Below are 17,764 nucleotides of genomic sequence, written 5' to 3'. Positions count from 1 at the left end.
CAATACTTGCATGCAATGAAACTAATTCCATGCATACATGTGAACATGAAAAAACCCAAGAGGTACACAAATACAAACTGGAGTATCACGTTTTGCACCATCCAGGAATATGACACAGGAGAGGTACTTTGGACCAAGCTTTCACCTATTCACATCGACCAGTTAAAAATCTAAAACATAAGTAATAAACCTAGATACCTCTGCAGGTGTAACTTTATTTTTTCCCCATGCACTAAAATGTCACAAGAACTGAAATTCACTGAGGCCAATATTTGGATCACTCTTGCCTCCTCTCTCTTGAGGTTTCAGATATTTTGGAACACTAACATAAGGCTACAATCCTTTCTGCTACAACACAGGTGTGAAATGCTGATCCAGTGTTAAAAGGCACACTGACAGCTGAGGTGGGGGAGGCAGGGAAAGGAGGGCAAGACCGAGAGAACAAGGAGCATGGAAGCAGAAAGATAAGTGGAAGAAAAGTGGAAACAAGAGTACGGAGTTGCACAGGAGGGACACAGGGAAAGTAATATGGATAAAAAGGGCTTTGCAGAATTTTTGAAGTTTGATCCCATTAATGCACAGAAAAGATGAGGTTACCCACCTCTAAACATATTAACGTACACACTTTGCTGATAACAGGGAATTTGTGAAGCATGTATTAAAACCTGGAGAGTAAGCTAAGTAAGAATGCTTTTGGATTTACAAGCATTTGTAATTACAAAGCATACAGCAATTGCTCCTGAATACTTAGCTCCAGTACACATATATAATACCACAAACTGAATACTGGCCAACTTTAAAATTTCCTCCTTAAATAACTGCTTGTTGTGATACCACTGTCTAGCATTCACTGGATCTAAGAGGGTCTCAATGTTTTTGAATATTCTGTTAAAAAAAATGCAATATTATTTTACTCTACACAGTGCCATGAAAAACTCAGATGCAACTTTTTCACATTGCAACTGCTACAGTACAAAAAATCCCCCTGAATCAAACTTCAAAACCAAGATAGATGAATTTCTGGCACTAGCTATCAGCCCCACCATGGTAATTAATAAATTAAATTTCAATGTTTGTGTCACGCAGCAGATCAGACCATGGATAACTGACCTCTGTAGCCTTAAAATCTATTTCTTCCTACATATGAGATTAATTAATTATGCACATTTTAAATAGCCAAATGCTTCTGTTAGAATAATTTCAGATGTAATAAAGCATTCTAAACATCTAAGTACACACTTACCAGAGTATCATCACTCCTAGCGACACTCATGTTACTTCTGGACAAGAAAGATCTTGATAATCTTTGGCACAAGGATATTAAGCGCACTGATTGCTTTTTAAAAATAAGAAGAAAAAAGCTATATGTAAAAAAAAAATCAAAACAGAACACTTGTGATAAGATGCTACTGCAGAGATTTTAAAGGAATACTGTTGTATTAACAAAACAAACTGGAGTTTGACTTCAACACTCCCCATCTCCTTTTTATACCATACTGGAACCTTCAATTTCTTTTGACATTTATAATCCAAATAGGCTATTCATATGCACTAAGAAAAGCTACGGGATTTTTTTGGATTGCTATTATTTCACCAAGCTGTTCAAATACAAAGCAAAACAGATCTGTGTTACATCCTCTTGTTCACATTGAAAACATTTAAATGTACATATTTTAAAGTATGTATACACAGAAAACCTAAACTGAGTGCAAATTAGCTGACGTCACTCCTTTAAACGTCATATTACAGAACAGTTTATGATATTCCTAGACCCACCATTTCACTCTAAGGCAGCAGACTAGTACTTAAATTTTATAAATACCATAGAAGTTCACCTATCACAGACACTAAACTGTGGCAAAAAAAAATGTACTGCACAGCTGAATATTTTGTGCCTTTGGTCCCTATCTTAGCAAAATCATCCTATTTCTTGGCCTCTGTGACAATGAATAAAACTTGTTTCCTAATATCAGTGTGAACTTCCCAATGCACATGCTGAAGGAGGAGGGATAACTGTATTGATGAACTGCTCCTTGCACACATTAATGCTTTCAGCTAATACCTTGCCCCACTTCTGGAAAGATTAAGTGATGCCAACCTTCTAAACAGGTTGGCAATCTTAGACCAAAAATCCTTTGCAAAAGAGACTAGTTTTTCCTTCCTCTGTTAAGTGTTGGTGTAACTACTGGAATAATTAGTTCTGTGAGGCCTGCTTAAGGGATGTTTGATTTACTGGGTTTACTGTCACAAAACATGTACCTATACTTTGAAGTGCCTTTTCTCTGAAAAAAGTACCAAGACAGGTTATGACAGCATACAGCTAGATGCATAAAACAATCCACACACAAGCATTTTTATGCAGATCATTAACAAAGAAGTCATCTCCCATACCACCATACTCAAGCACCTAATTTATTCCAACTGACAGAGGAGTAGGTTTCTTCTTCCTTCTCCACTCCTAATGACACTGATGTTTCCCTGGAGCAGGTAATGTTACTGTATTTGTATGTCACCAACGTTTTGAAGACTTATTGAATGACTCACTTTCCATTTTCGTCGTGCTGCAAACTTTTTGAATTTCTCCATATTCACTGCAGATGCTTTTCTACTAAGTGCTTGCTGGGTGTCTTTAGGCTATTCACAAAAGAAAAATAAAGTTGTTGTAAAATTTCTTGAGAAAATGCCCTGAAGGAAATCCAGACCCAAGAATATTTCATGCAATACTAAAATCTGCTTTTTCATTTTAAACAAAAAAGCCAACAGACCATTCAGCTTTATCCTTCACCTCCCTCTGTGACAGAGGCATCAGATATCATCTCCTAGATACATCTTGTCTTCTGGGAAGGTTTCCTGGCTGATTTTAAATGCAGTCAAACTTTGTTCCAGTCTCAGTGTAATAAGCTGGATGCTGCTGGGACCCCAGAAAAATCACATCCCAACTATCTGCGCAGCAAGCTCTAAGGCTGCACACTTTGAACCTTCTCATAGGCTAATACTAAGCACCAGTTACCAGTGCAGTATACCAAATTTTGCATTATATGATCCCATACTTTTAAGTCATTATTATGGAGAAATGCAGGTAAAAGTAGTGATGGGAAGGGGGAAAAGAGGGTATGACCAGTGGGGTGGGGAGAGAATGCCTGGAAAGTTAAGATATAAAGGAACATAACAGGATACAAAACAACATGCCTTGCTGCAGGAGTGAAGACCTTGGTCCCTGAGAGACAAACTTGGACAGTGCTTGCTTCAGTGGTTTAAAAAAATCATTTCAACTTGTTCAACATGTTTCAACTGCTTAAGATTACCCCACCAAAAAGTCAGCAAAACAAAGTCAAATTTGTAGTTTGGTGTATTGGTGTAGAAATGTCTGCCCTAGGATGCGGAACTATGAACTGGAGCAGCTGTGGCATGGATATTCTGCTAATTGGTCCTCTGGGAAGTGGAATGGGGTCTAATACCCACTATGCATCCCCAAAACCTGGGAAATCAATGGCACTGAAGAGGTTTACTACTTACAATCAGAATGCAATACGGAATTTAAAAAATTAAGTGGCAGGTATTACTACACACATTAAGAAGAATGACAGGTCCCATTTTCTCCCTCTCAAGCTAGTAGCACCACAACAGGTTGATCCAAACGAAACACTGTGGAACACTGAAAGAAGTGGACCACCACCCCACATTAACTGCTTTCCTCAGTCTAAAGAGGAAGGACAGAAGAGAGATTACCCTTTTTTGCCCAATTGACATAAGGAGATTGGAATATGAAAAATGTGACAGGAAACTGGACTGGATTCAGAGAATGTATTTCTTTGTTTGTGCAATGCTCCCTGAAGATTAGTTTCTCTGCCTGAGCATGATTTTAATCTCAATAGTGGCCTACTTCCCCATTGCTAACTTACATAGAGGGTATGTTAATGAAGTCTACATTCTGGATGTATTATTTTTCATAGAGACAGCTTTCCAAAACAGTAAGTTATAATAAATGCTTATGCCAATTTTCCTTGTTAAGGAACTTGAAAAGTGAAGGCAAAGTATGAAATGAAGAATGATTAAAAACAGGCAACAGAGAATGAATTACATGCTAACCTTGATCCAAGGATGCAGCAAACTATCTTGAATAGTCATTCTCTTCCTTTAACAGAATAAAAGAGAACTGTTTCAGAAAGTAAACAATACATACTACTATATGTTTATTAAACTAACATCGCAAAACATCATGTAATTTGAAATACTAGACATAGGCTGCAACAGTGCGTACGCATGAGAAACAACTCACTTTGGATCCTTCACTAGAAGTCTTCGTATAAAATCTTTAGCTAGGGCACTGGTATTACTGAAGAACTCTTCTTCAAATTCATAATTCACAGCAGACACATTTGCTAATGTTTCCTGTTTGGTTTCTCCAAGAAATGGTGATGCACCACTTAGACTGCAAGAAAGACAGAACATTCCTCTCCTAACATGTTGTAACATTGATGTTTCAACCCTCTGAGATCAAATATCAGCAGAAAGTGAACATTTTTCTCTTCTGCTTTAAGATTGCAAATGTACTTTCAGGAAGATGTGATTTAGCAGAGCAAAATCCTTTGCTGTAATTTCAGAGAATATTGATTAAGATAAAGCTGCTGTGGAAAATCACCTACAGATTTGAAGACAGCTTCCCATGCTCAGTGCTGACTAATGGACATTCTTTCAATAATTATACTATTGCTCTTATGATCATTCAACCTCAATCATGTTGTGCAATCAGAATGGTTTGACTTGTATAAACACCACCAAAACCCCAGAGGACAGAATCAGAATTAAAAAACCAGCATTTGCAAGAACCACCCATAGATTTTGGTACTTACAGAATATAAGTTATTACACCAATACTCCTGGAGTGAAGGAGGGGAGGGGGGGCAGGGGAAAGGATGAGAGAGAGGGGAGAGAAACAGATGGAGGGAGAGAGAGGAGAGAAAAAAAATGGTTAGAACATAAGAATAATCATGAGAGATTTACTTCAAGTAAGATCCAATAACTTACCACATATCTGCTTCAAGACCAAGAGGCTCATAATTTACTATTTCGGGAGCTAAAGGAGAAAGCAGGGAGATCAGTACCTAGTCAAAGAACAGATCTATGTCACTCTGAGCCTATACATGTCAGAGATAGTAAGTTAAGAAGCTGTTAGATAAAAACACCTTAATGCAAGTCTAAGATGAAACTGAATTGCTTATTTAAATTTCAAAATGTTATGAATTATACACAAATTACATAATCTGTAACTCATCCAAACCAAGCTAAGCCACATACACTGTTTCACAGAATGAGAAAGAATAGTTTGAATAAACAACAGTTTTCTTACCAACAAACTCTGGTGTTCCAAAGATATTTTTGAATTCATTTCCGAAGTCAATTTTGTGCGCTAAACCAAAGTCAATAATCTTGATTCGAGGCTTTGGTACATTCCTGTCCAACAACATTATGTTTTCAGGCTTTGCGAAGGAAGAAAGGGGAGAGAAAAGAGATTATACATGGGTACAAAATGTCTTGACACATATCAGCATTCTTCAGCACTGAATGCTTCTCTCTACCTTCTTCAGCCTCTTGAACTGTGTCTTCAGCAGAAAAATCCCGTCTTTTCCTATTACAATCTAACATATGCTAAAAATTAACTACAGTAAATCAGGATTTCATGTTGATGACAGGGGGCTATGATTTCCACAGGGCCAAGATTTTACCTCTTGTAGATACAACAGCTGCAGTTTTCGGGTGGACTGACCCTAAGTGAAACACACTGTCTTCAGTAAAGATCACAGCCCCTGTGCTATGGCCATTTGAACAATGCTGGGAGCTTTCAAGAAACAAAGCCCTATAAACTAGTGTTTGCGCTTGGTTAACATTACTCCCTGAAAGAGGTTTCTTTCACACTGCACAAGCATTCAGGGAGGTATATCTTGCTGCCTTTGGATCTCCAAGAGAAACTTCTGGAGTGGTCCAGCTCCCAGATTTTAAGGCTCAACATACTTACAAAAAAGGATAAATAGCAGGTTCTCACGGCTTTTCTAGCTCTATTTTAAAATATAGACTTTGGTTTATTTTGAAATAAAAGATTCACAAAACCAGAACAAAGTTAGAAGATAAAATGTCAAGATTATCATCGAAGGAGCCTGCTTCTACACTCCATTACTTTAACTAGCATACAGAACCAGCTACTTAGTCTCCATATCCTGTCACGTCCATAAGCTGGTGTGCTCTGAAGAATTCCTGGAGCTACATCCATCCTGCTCGCATTGATACGTGCAAATGTAATTGTCTTCCTTCCCTTCCTACATTTGTATTGCATACTTTTATTGTTCTGCATAGTTTAATTCTTGCTGCATACTTTAATTCACATATTCTTGGTATGCGGTGTAAGGGTGCTTTTGTTTTAGTACAAGCACGTTGGCAAAAATTTACATTTCATATGTAAGAAATTCATTTCTTACTGGATTCACAATTCTTTTTTCCTGCTGACTGTCATAAAAAGACCAAATATATTACTGTAGGTAATGAGGATGAGACTGGAAAAGGTGTGCTTACCCTGAAAACCATTCCCTTCCCTATCTCATCCCCAGAACACAGCACCCCTTTCAAAACTGCATTGCAATGTAACAATTATGCCTCCTTTTCCTATTACAGACATAGCTGCCAACTTCAGCAGACTTCAGGGAATGTTCAGCTGCCTACCTCTGAAAAAAATCTTACAGAGGAAAACATTCTGAAATTGAAACGTTAAAAAAGCAATAACTGAGTTTAGATACAAAAGCTCTCTTTTCATTACCAAAAGGATGCAATAAACAGTTTTTCTAAAAATAAACAAAAAAAAAAAGATGAAATTATCTGCCCTGTCTGCTCCACAAGAATCTTTGTACTTAACTCTGAACTGTTTCAATTTAGTACCTATAAATAATGTTCATTTGAACATAAAATGTATACAACAGCAAAAAAAAAAAAAAGTTGGAGAAAAGACATCCTGTTCAGAATGTTTCATCCAGATCCCATTCACATTCCGTAAAATCATAATCATAATTTTTATTTCAAGATTGCTTCCTCAGAATGGTTTAATTTCATTGGAAGTTGCCATTTTTCGTGAAGAATCTTACATTAAAAACAGATGGGACCTATTTACGGTTCAGTAATTTCTTTCCAATGGCTGAGCTTTCCCCTGTCTACATAAGCTAGCAAAACAAAACTACGGCCAAGATCTGCTGTGGCTGGTGTTAACAAAGGACTTTAATGGATGTTGCTTACAGTTGCCGAAGTTTTTATGCGCTCAACACACCTTAAGATCAAAGTGGGCAATTTGCAGAGAGTGGAGATACTGAACACCATTAAGTATCTGCTTGAGAAATTCAGTGGCTTCCTCCTCCGTGAGAGATTCTTTCTCAGCTAAGAAGTCAAAGAGCTCTCCACCTGCAACACTTGGAGAGCAGAAGCAGAGTTACTGACATGCTCGCTTGAACCAACAGGTTCCTTTTAGCATAGCTATTCTCAAACCAGCCTTGAAAAGGATCCAGACGCTTTAAAGGTTGTCAATATCAAAAAAGAAGATGAAAATTACTTAAATTCAATACCCAAAATAGTTAGTAACTACCCCTCCTCCCCCTGAAAAGAATACAATAAAAAGAGTCTTATTTTCAAACAAACAAACAAAAAAGGTTTGAAAAACCCAAGAAGCATGGTTGGCTGGATCTAAATTTAAATGAAGCAAAACCCACCTACTCTCTGTATGCACATTTAAGAGAGTAACAGTGAATGTGAAGGAAGTATACTCAAAACATACTAATGTAACGGGACATCTAGAAAATCAAACATGAATTTTCTCATGCTACCAGTAAAACATTAGATTTCCACCTCCTGCCCCTCCCTGAAAATACAAAATTCAAAGCTTATTTTGAAATAATTACTGGTAGCTGTCCTACTATTCAGTTTCTAAATTCCTCAAAGCATTCAGCTCTTTGAAAATATATTCTGTTCTTCAAAACAGTGTATTACATTTAGCACCGATGTTTTTATTTGTACTCTGACGTTACCACAGCTTTCCTACAAGGAAAAGTCACTACTGCCCTTAAAACTACTTCCAGCAAATGTTTTAGCTACACAGGCAGAAAGAAGAGAGGTAAGAAGTGAGGAGGGTACATATGCATATCTAAATTTTTGCATTTGAGAGAGAGGAATAAACTGAAGATGACCCTTTTCTCAGCTCTGTCAACAGTCTGGCAGGAGAGATGATAATTGTCAACAGAAGAAGAGATTCTGAAGTGAAGTGAATAGGAAACATAAACTGCAATTATTCTTAAAAAACAACCAATCTCCTTTCAGTTTAAGGAAATATACTGAGACAACTGTCCACTGTGGCAAACTGTTTTTCCTGTTTATAAAAGCAGCATTATTACCTAGAAATGTCTTAGAGACAGCAAAGATGGTCATATCATCCCCTATATTTTGCATTTTATTGATGTTAAAAAAAAAATATCAGAAAGTACACCCTAATTTATGTTGCCTTTCTGTAGGGAGAAAAAAAAATCTGTTCACGATTTAAAGTTCTGATTATGAAAAATAATGGGATTAACATATAACAATAGCTAAACAGTCTGGGCAAATTTCTGGAAATGTATTTGACTTCTTTATCATGTCTACTTTCCAAGAGACTTAATCTGCATTATTGTAATGCAAATTGCATGAAAAGTGTATTTTAATGAGTTCTTGGAGCTTTCACTGAGCTGCCTAGACAATAATGAGAGTATTGTTTTGGGTATTATTTGTGTTGTAATATTTTCTGCATGAAAGCAATTATTGAAACAAAGTGCCATTAAATATAAGAATTATAGACTGGAAGGAAGAGAGGTCATTTTAATAATCTTTTTTGTTGTTGTTGTAGAGACATGAAAACAGAATTCCTAAAGATTAAGTACATTTCATTTTTATACAGAGGCTAGTCAGAAACATCTTACAAATGGATACACATGCATATTCTCTCATTCTTTGCTTCTGACTGAAAAAAACAGAAAGAGGTTTTCAGGCTAAGGTCTGTACCTCTGCAGCACTTTGTGATGATGAACAGAAACCTGGATGGTGACACAGTGCTGGCATTTCTCTTCATTTCCAATTACTGAGCTAAGGGACTTACACATCACATGGAACTTGTTTCCACGTGTTTCGAAGGATGTTTGCTGCAGTTGCCAGGCGGCTGTTAACTGGAGCACAGCCATGCCACCCGGAGCAGGCAGACTCACCGTGGCTACTTGTCCAGCCATGGGCACTGGTGGCAGCAGCCACAGCAAACCCCAGCACCTTTATGCACTCAGCGTGGTTTGCCACTGGGCTAACCATCACACAGTCAGGTGAGCTGGCAGAGCCAGACCCTTTGCTGAGGAAGAGGCTGGAAGACTGCACCAAACATATGGTTATCTGGTCTACTTTTCATGTAGATCACCCACCCTGTGAAACAGTGAAGTGCCTGCTGAGGCTTAAAGCATTCATCAAGCCATCACAAATGCAACAGAAGTACCCAGAGCATGCATTTTCAGCAATGCCAACTTGCAGCACTGTGATGCCCACTCTGCAATCTAAACCAGACTGTGACAGTGTCACACAGGTATCGGTATGTTTTATGGCTGTCACAGCTTGCTCTTACACCTGTTGGCTGATACACAGTCTCTGTGAAACTTACTAGTCATCTACAAACTGCAGCATTGATTATACATGTTCCTTTTAGATCCAAAAGAAAGATTTAATTCCCAAGGTTTACTTTTTTTTGAGATATTTAACAAAGAAACATAACTGTATTTGTGTAAAATTGGAAGAGACTCTTCATCTCCAGCTTCTTCTTATCTGCAATCATTCTGTTTTGTGCAATTTCATATGCTGAAAGTTTAGACCACATGAAATTACAGGTTTGATGTACATGTGTTTTTGTGCCTCTCTAAGATGTCACATTTGTGAATGGTTAACTGCATGAGATCGCATATAGCTCTTCTCTAGCACTGCTGAGTACTATCTTTCTGTCTTTGCCACAGGTTAGTTGTAGTGACATTTCTTCTATCATAGGCCTTATAACAGCATGAAATAAAATGTTACCTGTCTTTCACAGATAACATACCTAGTGCTTGCAAATCTTGAAACTGACGTCCAGAGAAGCTAACAGGTTAAAAAAACACACATTTTATTTTTCTTAAAATTGGAAATTAATTAGCAAAAATGGTAGATCTTTCCAAAGTGGTGTGTGCTTCTTTAGATGCTGAAGTACTGTTACCCTGAGTGACTCGGCAGCCCTTGCTTAAGTAGGTGAGTGAGGAGAGACTGGATGTAACGCACTCAAAGCTTTGTTCCAGAAGCAGCTGTACCTCTGGTCTATGGGATTTTAGTGTGCCCTTCACGTTACGCACCTCACCCTTAATGCCTAGGGTGAGATACTACATGGGCTCACCTCAGAGAGCAAGCCATTGTGACTTTTCCTTTTGGGGACCTCAGTAAGGCAGGTTGCGTACCTCAGCTTCCCCTTTACGCTCATCAGAAGACTGCTTATTCCGTACCTTCCTGCTGACTCTGGTAGCTCTGATATTAAGCTGTACCACCAGAGGTATAAAGAAAACCACGGTATCACTGCAAGGCAATTACTTCAAGCAAGTCATAGAGGGTAAATACAGGTCCACGCTCAACATCCTTCGTAAGTTTCACTTCCACAATTAATTCACTGGATTATAGTGCCCCAGGTCTATCAGCAGAGTCTGCTTTCACAGATTTCATAACCAGATTATATATACAGAATCACTAGCTGATCTTGACTGGACTTCCAGATATCACAGGTTAAGAAATGGGTTAGAACAAGCTAGTAAAGACACTGGCTACGTAAGATATTGCAATCTTCACAAACCTTCCAAAATGCTGTTGGATTTTCAAGTCTAGCCCTGTGCCTCAGCCAGGATAACACAGTCCCACAGTAAATAAACACCACACGTTTTACAATCCCATGGTCACCTTCAGGGGTGAAGCCAGAAGGCAAGCAGAAAGTCCCATTCCACCAACATACCCGTGAATATCCCATCTCATGCACAGAGGCAGTCTTAATCTAAAGGACAAGGGGCAGACAACTCCACACATCAGCCCCTACGACTGATCTTTTTGAATGTCACCTTCTCCCCAGAAGTACACTTGTTCAACCCTCATTACAATGCCCCACCTTTGTTTCTAATTTAGCTTTGGGGTTGCTGGTGCACGAACACGCTGTTGAAATGCAGCTGAAACCAGATCATTGCGTGGGTTTCCAGAGCCACACAAACTCACTCCCAGCCTGCCTCTGGGGCTTTGCAGAGGGGCCTCTGCAGCCAGCGTCTAACAGACTGTTGCCAACCACCGGCTGGATGAAGATGGCTTCCTGAAGGGAATAGAGGCAAGAGGTTCACCAAGTACTAGTGTTTCTTCCTGTAGACCACTTTGGAGTATCTCTAGTATCCTCTGGAAGCGCACAGCTTCACTCTATTCAATTTCTCTGTTTGCTCGTAGGAATTACCAGACAGCTTTCTGAGCAGTTCATCTGTGTCGTAACACAACTCTGATCTCCAAAGTGCTAGCGAGTAACTGATTGGCAACAACCTATACCCCTTCAGATTAATAGGAACTTGATTACTGTCAAGTCACAGCTAAATTCCTTTACAGCTGCAAAGCCTCTATCTTCACTTTCACATACTGTTTTCCTTTAAAGCATTAATTCTTTCATGTTCCTGTATAAAATCTTTCTGTTTACCTTTAAAGTAAGTCAAATTTCATAGTCATAATAGGTAGTTCAAATATTTTGCTCAATAAAATAAGAATTTGTGATTGATGCAGGTCACATCTTAATCCTAAAGGGCATGTTGTATTATTGACCATGTTATAACACAGAAAGCTGTAAGGGCTGAGTAAATCTATTTTCACTGTTATAACATGACTACATTTTATATTGTTTTTGAGTAGCAGAGCATGTGTTTTTAGAAATATTTTGTATAAATATTTTCACTAAGCAAAGCTGCTATGTGTTGCTTCCCTGATATTTCTAGGCAGAGGTGCTAGCTTTCCCAAACAGATACAAGTAAAATAAAGCTTCACATCAACCGCATTCTTTCTTAAAACATGTAGTAGTGGTAAAAGCATTTCCCAGCCTTCCCGAAGGAAGGCTGACAGACGTGTTTGCAACCCACATGTCTCCCTCTGGGTAAGAAAATACATCACACCTGTGGAAAAAGGATTTCTGGTTAGTGCTTTTGCAAGTTGCCAGGCTTTCTTACCTATGGAACAGAACTGATCACCAGACCTCAGATGAAGTCATTATGGGAACCTACACAGGGAACTTAGAACAAATTAACCTTCAAAGCCAGTGTGGTCACCTTGTAACGACTCAGTCACATGCCACATTGATCACATTGCTCATACTGTAATAGCACTTAAATGATAATTAATGATTATCTGAGGATTCCTGATTAAGTTAAAAACCCACAAACAAATCCCCAAACCTAAGCACAAACCCCTTGTTTGAAGAAACTTAACCTAGTAAGTTGAAGCTTACAAGGCTTAATTCACCTTGCTTAGATTTGAAAACAACATAAACTAGTAAAGTTAAAGAACAATTTGAGAACCAATTTATTCATTTTTTTAAAGCAGATTCAATTTACTAAATTATTTCAATTCTTCTCTTATCCAAAAATTTCTTCTGTCAACTTGCAAAAGAAATATCTTCTCTAACAATTCTGTGGTCAAATGTCTCTTGTAGGACTCCTGGCATTATTTCAAAACATAAGTTGTCAGCCCAAGTCTAGACTGAAATATTGCTACTTCCGTTTTATTTAAGGTTAAGGGGTTTTACATCCACTTCATTTCAACAGCCTTCATGAACTGTGCAGTTACCAACCAACTCCTCAGAAGTACAAAGTGTACCAAGTATTTTGAAAGAAAAGAACAAGGCTGCTGGCTCATCATGTTAACTACTCGCTAAACAATATTGTACTTAGTTGGTTTTTTTAGCTAGCTACCAGACAAGTCAAGGCATGTTATGGCATCACTATGCCTTGTCATTTTCATTTGTCCAGCTTCTATTAGAGACACCAACTGTCATGAAATCCACTCTTTAGTGTACCTAAATTCTTCAATTATATTTAACAGGAAGCATTGGCTTCAGAATGGCTAGCCAGAAGAACACAGGCACCAAAACCTGGACCAAAATTTAAGCAGTTAAGTCCCACTAAGAGGGAGACCTGAACATGCCTGTGAATCTTCCTTGCACCCAAACACAGCTGGTATTTAGGTTCTCATCACTGAAGTTCCCTAAGTGCCCGGAATCTGGATAACGCACATGGTTACCGACACTTGGGCCCAGTGGAGTGCCTTAGTATTTTGATCCTGCCAAGACATTCAAATTTAACACATGAAGAGTATTCAGGTTTAGTGTATATTGTGGTTTAACCCCAGCCAGCAACTAAGCACCACGCAGATGCTCTATCACTCCCCCCCACTCAGCTGGACAGGGGAGAGAAAATATAACAAAAGGCTTGTGGGTTGAGGTAAGGACAGGGAGAGATCACTCACCAATTACTGTCACGGGCAAAACAGACTCACCTTGGGGAAAATTAACATAATTTATTGCCAATCAAATCAGAGTAGGGTAACGAGAAATAAAACCGAATCTTAAAAACCTTCTCGCCACCCCCCCTTCTTCCTGGGCACAGCGTCACACCCGAATTCTCTACCTAGCCCCCCCAGCAGTGCAGGGGGATGGGGAATGGGGGTTGGGGTCAGTTCATCACACGTTGTCTCTGCCGCTCCTTTCCTCCGCACACTCTTCCCCTGCTCCAGGGTGGCGTCCCCTCCCATGGGAGACAGTCCTCCACGAACTTCTTCAACATGGGTCCTTCCCACGGGCTGCAGTTCTTCACGAGCTGCTCCAGTGTGCGTCCCTTCCACAGGGTGCAGTCCTTCAGGCACAGACTGCTCCACCGCGGGTCCCCTGCAGGGTCACAAGTCCTGACAGAAAACCCACTCGTGTGGGCTCCTCTCTCCACAGGTCCACAGGTCCTGCCAGGAGCCTGCTCCAGCACGGGCTTCCCACAGGGTCACGGCCTCCTTCAGGGCACATCCAGCTGCTCCACCGTGGACCTCCCTGGGCTGCAGGGGGACAGCCTGCCTCACCATGGTCTTCCCCACGGGCTGCAGGGGAATCTCTGCTCCGGCACCTGGAGCACCTCCTCCCCTCCTTCTTCACTGACCTTGGGGTCTGCAGGGCTGTTTCTCTCACATGTTCTCACTCCTCTCTCCAAGCTGCCGTTTCTGTGTCACAGCAACTTTTTTCCCTTCTTAACTCTGTTCTCCCAGAGGCGCTACCACCGTCACTGATGGGCTTGGCCTTGGCCAGTGGCGGGTCTGTCTTGAAGCTGGTTGGCATTGGCTCTGTCAGACATAGAGGAAGCTTCCAGCAGCTTCTCACAGAAGCCAGCCCTGTCACCCCCCACCCCCGCTACCAAAACCTTGCTGTGCAAAGCCAATACAGCATACAAGAGTGCCAAGCATTTTGCTCAGGGACTGCAGAGCCCAGAAGCCAAGTGCTCTCCCTCCAAGATGCGCTCAATGCATTGCACAGTCACACTGGCTCTAGCTCCTTTCTTTTCAGCCCTTCATTGTTACCTGTGCATGTATCTGTGGGCCTGCAATTCAGGATTTTGAAGTCAAAAGGTGGCACAACATCTACAAATCAGTGCTGCAGAGCTTGCTTACCTGCTGTTACATCCCAGTAAGCACCAAAGATTCAATCCTCCTCTCAAAATTCAGTACAAGGCCACTTGAGAACAACTTTCTTATGACTTACAGGTAAAATTAACAAAAACCTCAGAGCTATTTCTATCAAAAGACAACTAAAAATTAAAGAAACTCTGTGCAGACTTCAAGCTTCTCTGGAAGCCAAGCTACTATAAATGTAACAAGTTAAATTAACTCCCCAATAAGATAGAAGTGGAATTTAAAGAGTTTATCATTATTTGCTCTTACTTACACTTCAGTGAGCAACTCATGACATCATCAAGATCATCATACAAGAGCTAACGGTCTTCAATTAAGATTTCTAATTCAGAAATGAAGGTATGTTTTTTGCAGAGAAAAGTATGAATACCTAACTGCATCCTTAGCTTCCCAGTGAAAAGAGTCAGCTATTGCTATCAAGCTATTTTAAAAGGTGAGACCACCTGTATTACTTTTGAGCACTCTAAGGAAGTACTGTATAATTTAGGATAAGGATATTTATTCCTTACACTTGCACCAAGATACCATAACCGAGGCTCTACAAAGCACCACACAGTGACTATATTTTGTAGGTCTGCAGCTAAATGAAGACATAAAAAAGTGGAAGGAAAAACAAAATAGAAGAGACAGATTATGCATCTAAGGCCAGCAAAAAGGGAACCAACTAGGTGCAAAACATGCTTCAGCAAAGAAAATAATTATCACTGCACAACAGAGACATCTGTGTTTTCTAGTCTGTGAAGTCTGATAAAATAATGGCTTCAGCAGAGCTCACTGGAAATAGCTTAGTATTGCTGACATGTAACAGAGACTAGTTGTTGCTGCTGGATGGAAAAAAGTACTATAAAATTCTGAATAATTCAATTATTTGTGTGATAGGAGGAAAAAAAACTATTACAGTTTTGAGTTAGATGAAGAAGAGACAGTGTCTTCCAGCTCGTATGTAATACGCACAACAAACCTTGCAAGATGATGAAAGAGTCCACAGAGTGGAACTTTCAAAGGTTATTTCCAAATCAAGGACACACTTGCCACTAAGACCTAGAAATACGAAAATATGCCCAATTTCTCTAAATATACCAAAAGACTGTAATAAAGTAAGCCTTTTCAAGGCTATCTCATGCTTGTGTGTGACTGCTGAATCTTTTAAGGAAACATTTGATTTTAAAAGTTTCAGAAATTAAATGTTTTGTAATTTTTTTTTTTTTTGTAGGTCAGTTTCCTGACGTGAAGTAGTTGAGAGAAAAACCTCCAAACACCTATGTGGATAAAGTTTTTGATATACTCTGTTTTGCATTCAGGATTGTAAGGACCTTGCCACTACAATAATTAACTAACTGACCGCATATTTCTGCATACAAATCACCGCCTTGAATACTTTGCTGGCTGACATAATATTTGCTGCAAGTGAATGAAGCGAGAACTTCTATAGTCAGTCACTCACCTCTGAGAAACAGCTGACTGATAATGCAGAAAATTGTTTAGGAGGCTGCACGCAATACTGCAAACCTCTTGCTGAACCAGGAGATAAAAATCAATAGTGAATAGGCAAGAGACACTGTTGCCCTGAGACTGTGCATGTTAACATCTGGCAGCCACCAAAAGGGCAGCTGCAGTGGCATGACATCTGCAGGCTGCAGCTTCTATCAAGAACAGAAACCAGAGATAGTTTTCCTCACCACTGCTCGCATTACTACACTTGCTTACTAATATGAAATCAGTGTTTCTTCCAGGTTTTGTTTTGTTATGAATTTCTTGTACATAGCTGGAATGTTGGGTTTTAGTTTCTAAATTCTAGAAAAACTAAGTTACACAAAATCCTGTCTGTATGTGGTATACTGTCTCATCCTGTAGTCATAAAGGAACACAAGTCCCAGGAAAAATACTATATTCTAATTAGAAAGGAAAATGATCACTTAGGATGGATTCCGAGGACAGCAAAACAGGTTATTTAATGAGCTTTCAGCTTTACTTCTCTTTGTTTGAAATTGTTATGTAAGAACAAAGAATGTCAGGGGAGTAGGTCCCTAGGCAAAACGTGAATATTAGAAGAAAAGGATTACATATTTAAGTGCCTAAGCACATGATTAAAACGACAATCTTTTGCCTTTTCAATAGCTTTACATAATATCACCATGATTTTGAGAATTAAAAAACTTCAGAGCAATTAGTTATTCAGTTTAGAAACAGATTGCTAATGTGTCATCTTTTCCTCTTTGACCCTCTAACTAAATAAATGTATTACCTTTGTGATACCGCAAATAACACTGCTTCAACTTGAAAGACTCACGTAGCTGTTTGGAAAACTGAAAAAAAAAAAAAAAAAAGCCTCCAGCTGAAACTATATGGGGATTGTTAACTGGGCAAACCAATTAGATAAATTGCAATGCAAACGGTTTGCTGAGCTTCATGCTATCAAGCTTACAAAAATCAACACGTTGTCAGAAGCTGTATCTGCTTCCATTCAATGAACGTTAGTGGGTACATACAGACACTCACAGAAACTTTGCTGCCAAAAGAGCTCCTATGCCTGCGTAGGAAAGCCGGAGGGGCAGAATGGCCCCATTCCCCCTACCACTGTCTATGATGACTGAGTCTTCCTCAGAGCTTTCAAGTCCAGGCACTGGCCTGATTTTACCTGGACAGATTACAGAGCAGAAAGAAAGCACTGCAGAAGCAGCGATACACTGACAGTAAGGTTACAGACGGAAAGAATGTGAGAGCTAGTACAAGTGGGGAGAAGAAGCATCATCATACTAATTTTGCTGTGTGTTCATGACACATTTAAAGGGTTCTGAACAAAATCCAGGAGTAGCAGATATTCCAACAAGAATATAAGGAAATCTTATACTTCATACAGGATGTTAATTTAGCTTATTTAAAAAAAATACTTGCTTAAAGTATCCAAAGTTGACAAACTAATGCACATGTATACTTCTGGAACTAAAAAACCAACCCAGACTGCAAGTATTAC

The 17,764-nt window shown here is 39.4% G+C and overlaps 1 protein-coding gene across 4 annotated transcripts in view; it reads right to left on the bottom strand.

Moving 5' to 3' along the window:
- DAPK1 (death associated protein kinase 1) overlaps positions 1–17,764 on the bottom strand; it is a 93,420-nt gene that overhangs the window by 32,924 nt on the left and 42,732 nt on the right. For 2 of the 4 annotated variants that reach the window (XM_069776817.1, XM_069776816.1), the window contains exons 4-11: positions 7,310–7,448; positions 5,351–5,480; positions 5,029–5,077; positions 4,854–4,880; positions 4,280–4,432; positions 4,090–4,135; positions 2,545–2,634; positions 1,244–1,336 (exon numbers count right to left, since the gene is read on the bottom strand). In XM_069776817.1, the coding sequence (XP_069632918.1) occupies positions 1,244–1,336; positions 2,545–2,634; positions 4,090–4,135; positions 4,280–4,432; positions 4,854–4,880; positions 5,029–5,077; positions 5,351–5,480; positions 7,310–7,448 (727 nt within the window). Of the gene's footprint in view, positions 1–1,243; positions 1,337–2,544; positions 2,635–4,089; positions 4,136–4,279; positions 4,433–4,853; positions 4,881–5,028; positions 5,106–5,350; positions 5,481–7,309; positions 7,449–17,764 lie in introns of those variants that run through there. The other 2 variants (XM_069776819.1, XM_069776818.1) reach the window with 2 other exon arrangements.

The sequence above is a fragment of the Haliaeetus albicilla genome, chromosome Z (genome assembly GCF_947461875.1).
Source record: "Haliaeetus albicilla chromosome Z, bHalAlb1.1, whole genome shotgun sequence".
Taxonomy (NCBI): Eukaryota; Metazoa; Chordata; class Aves; order Accipitriformes; family Accipitridae; genus Haliaeetus; species Haliaeetus albicilla.
The sequence above is the reverse complement of the archived record's forward strand: the minus strand, read 5'-3'. Positions and strand labels throughout refer to the sequence as shown.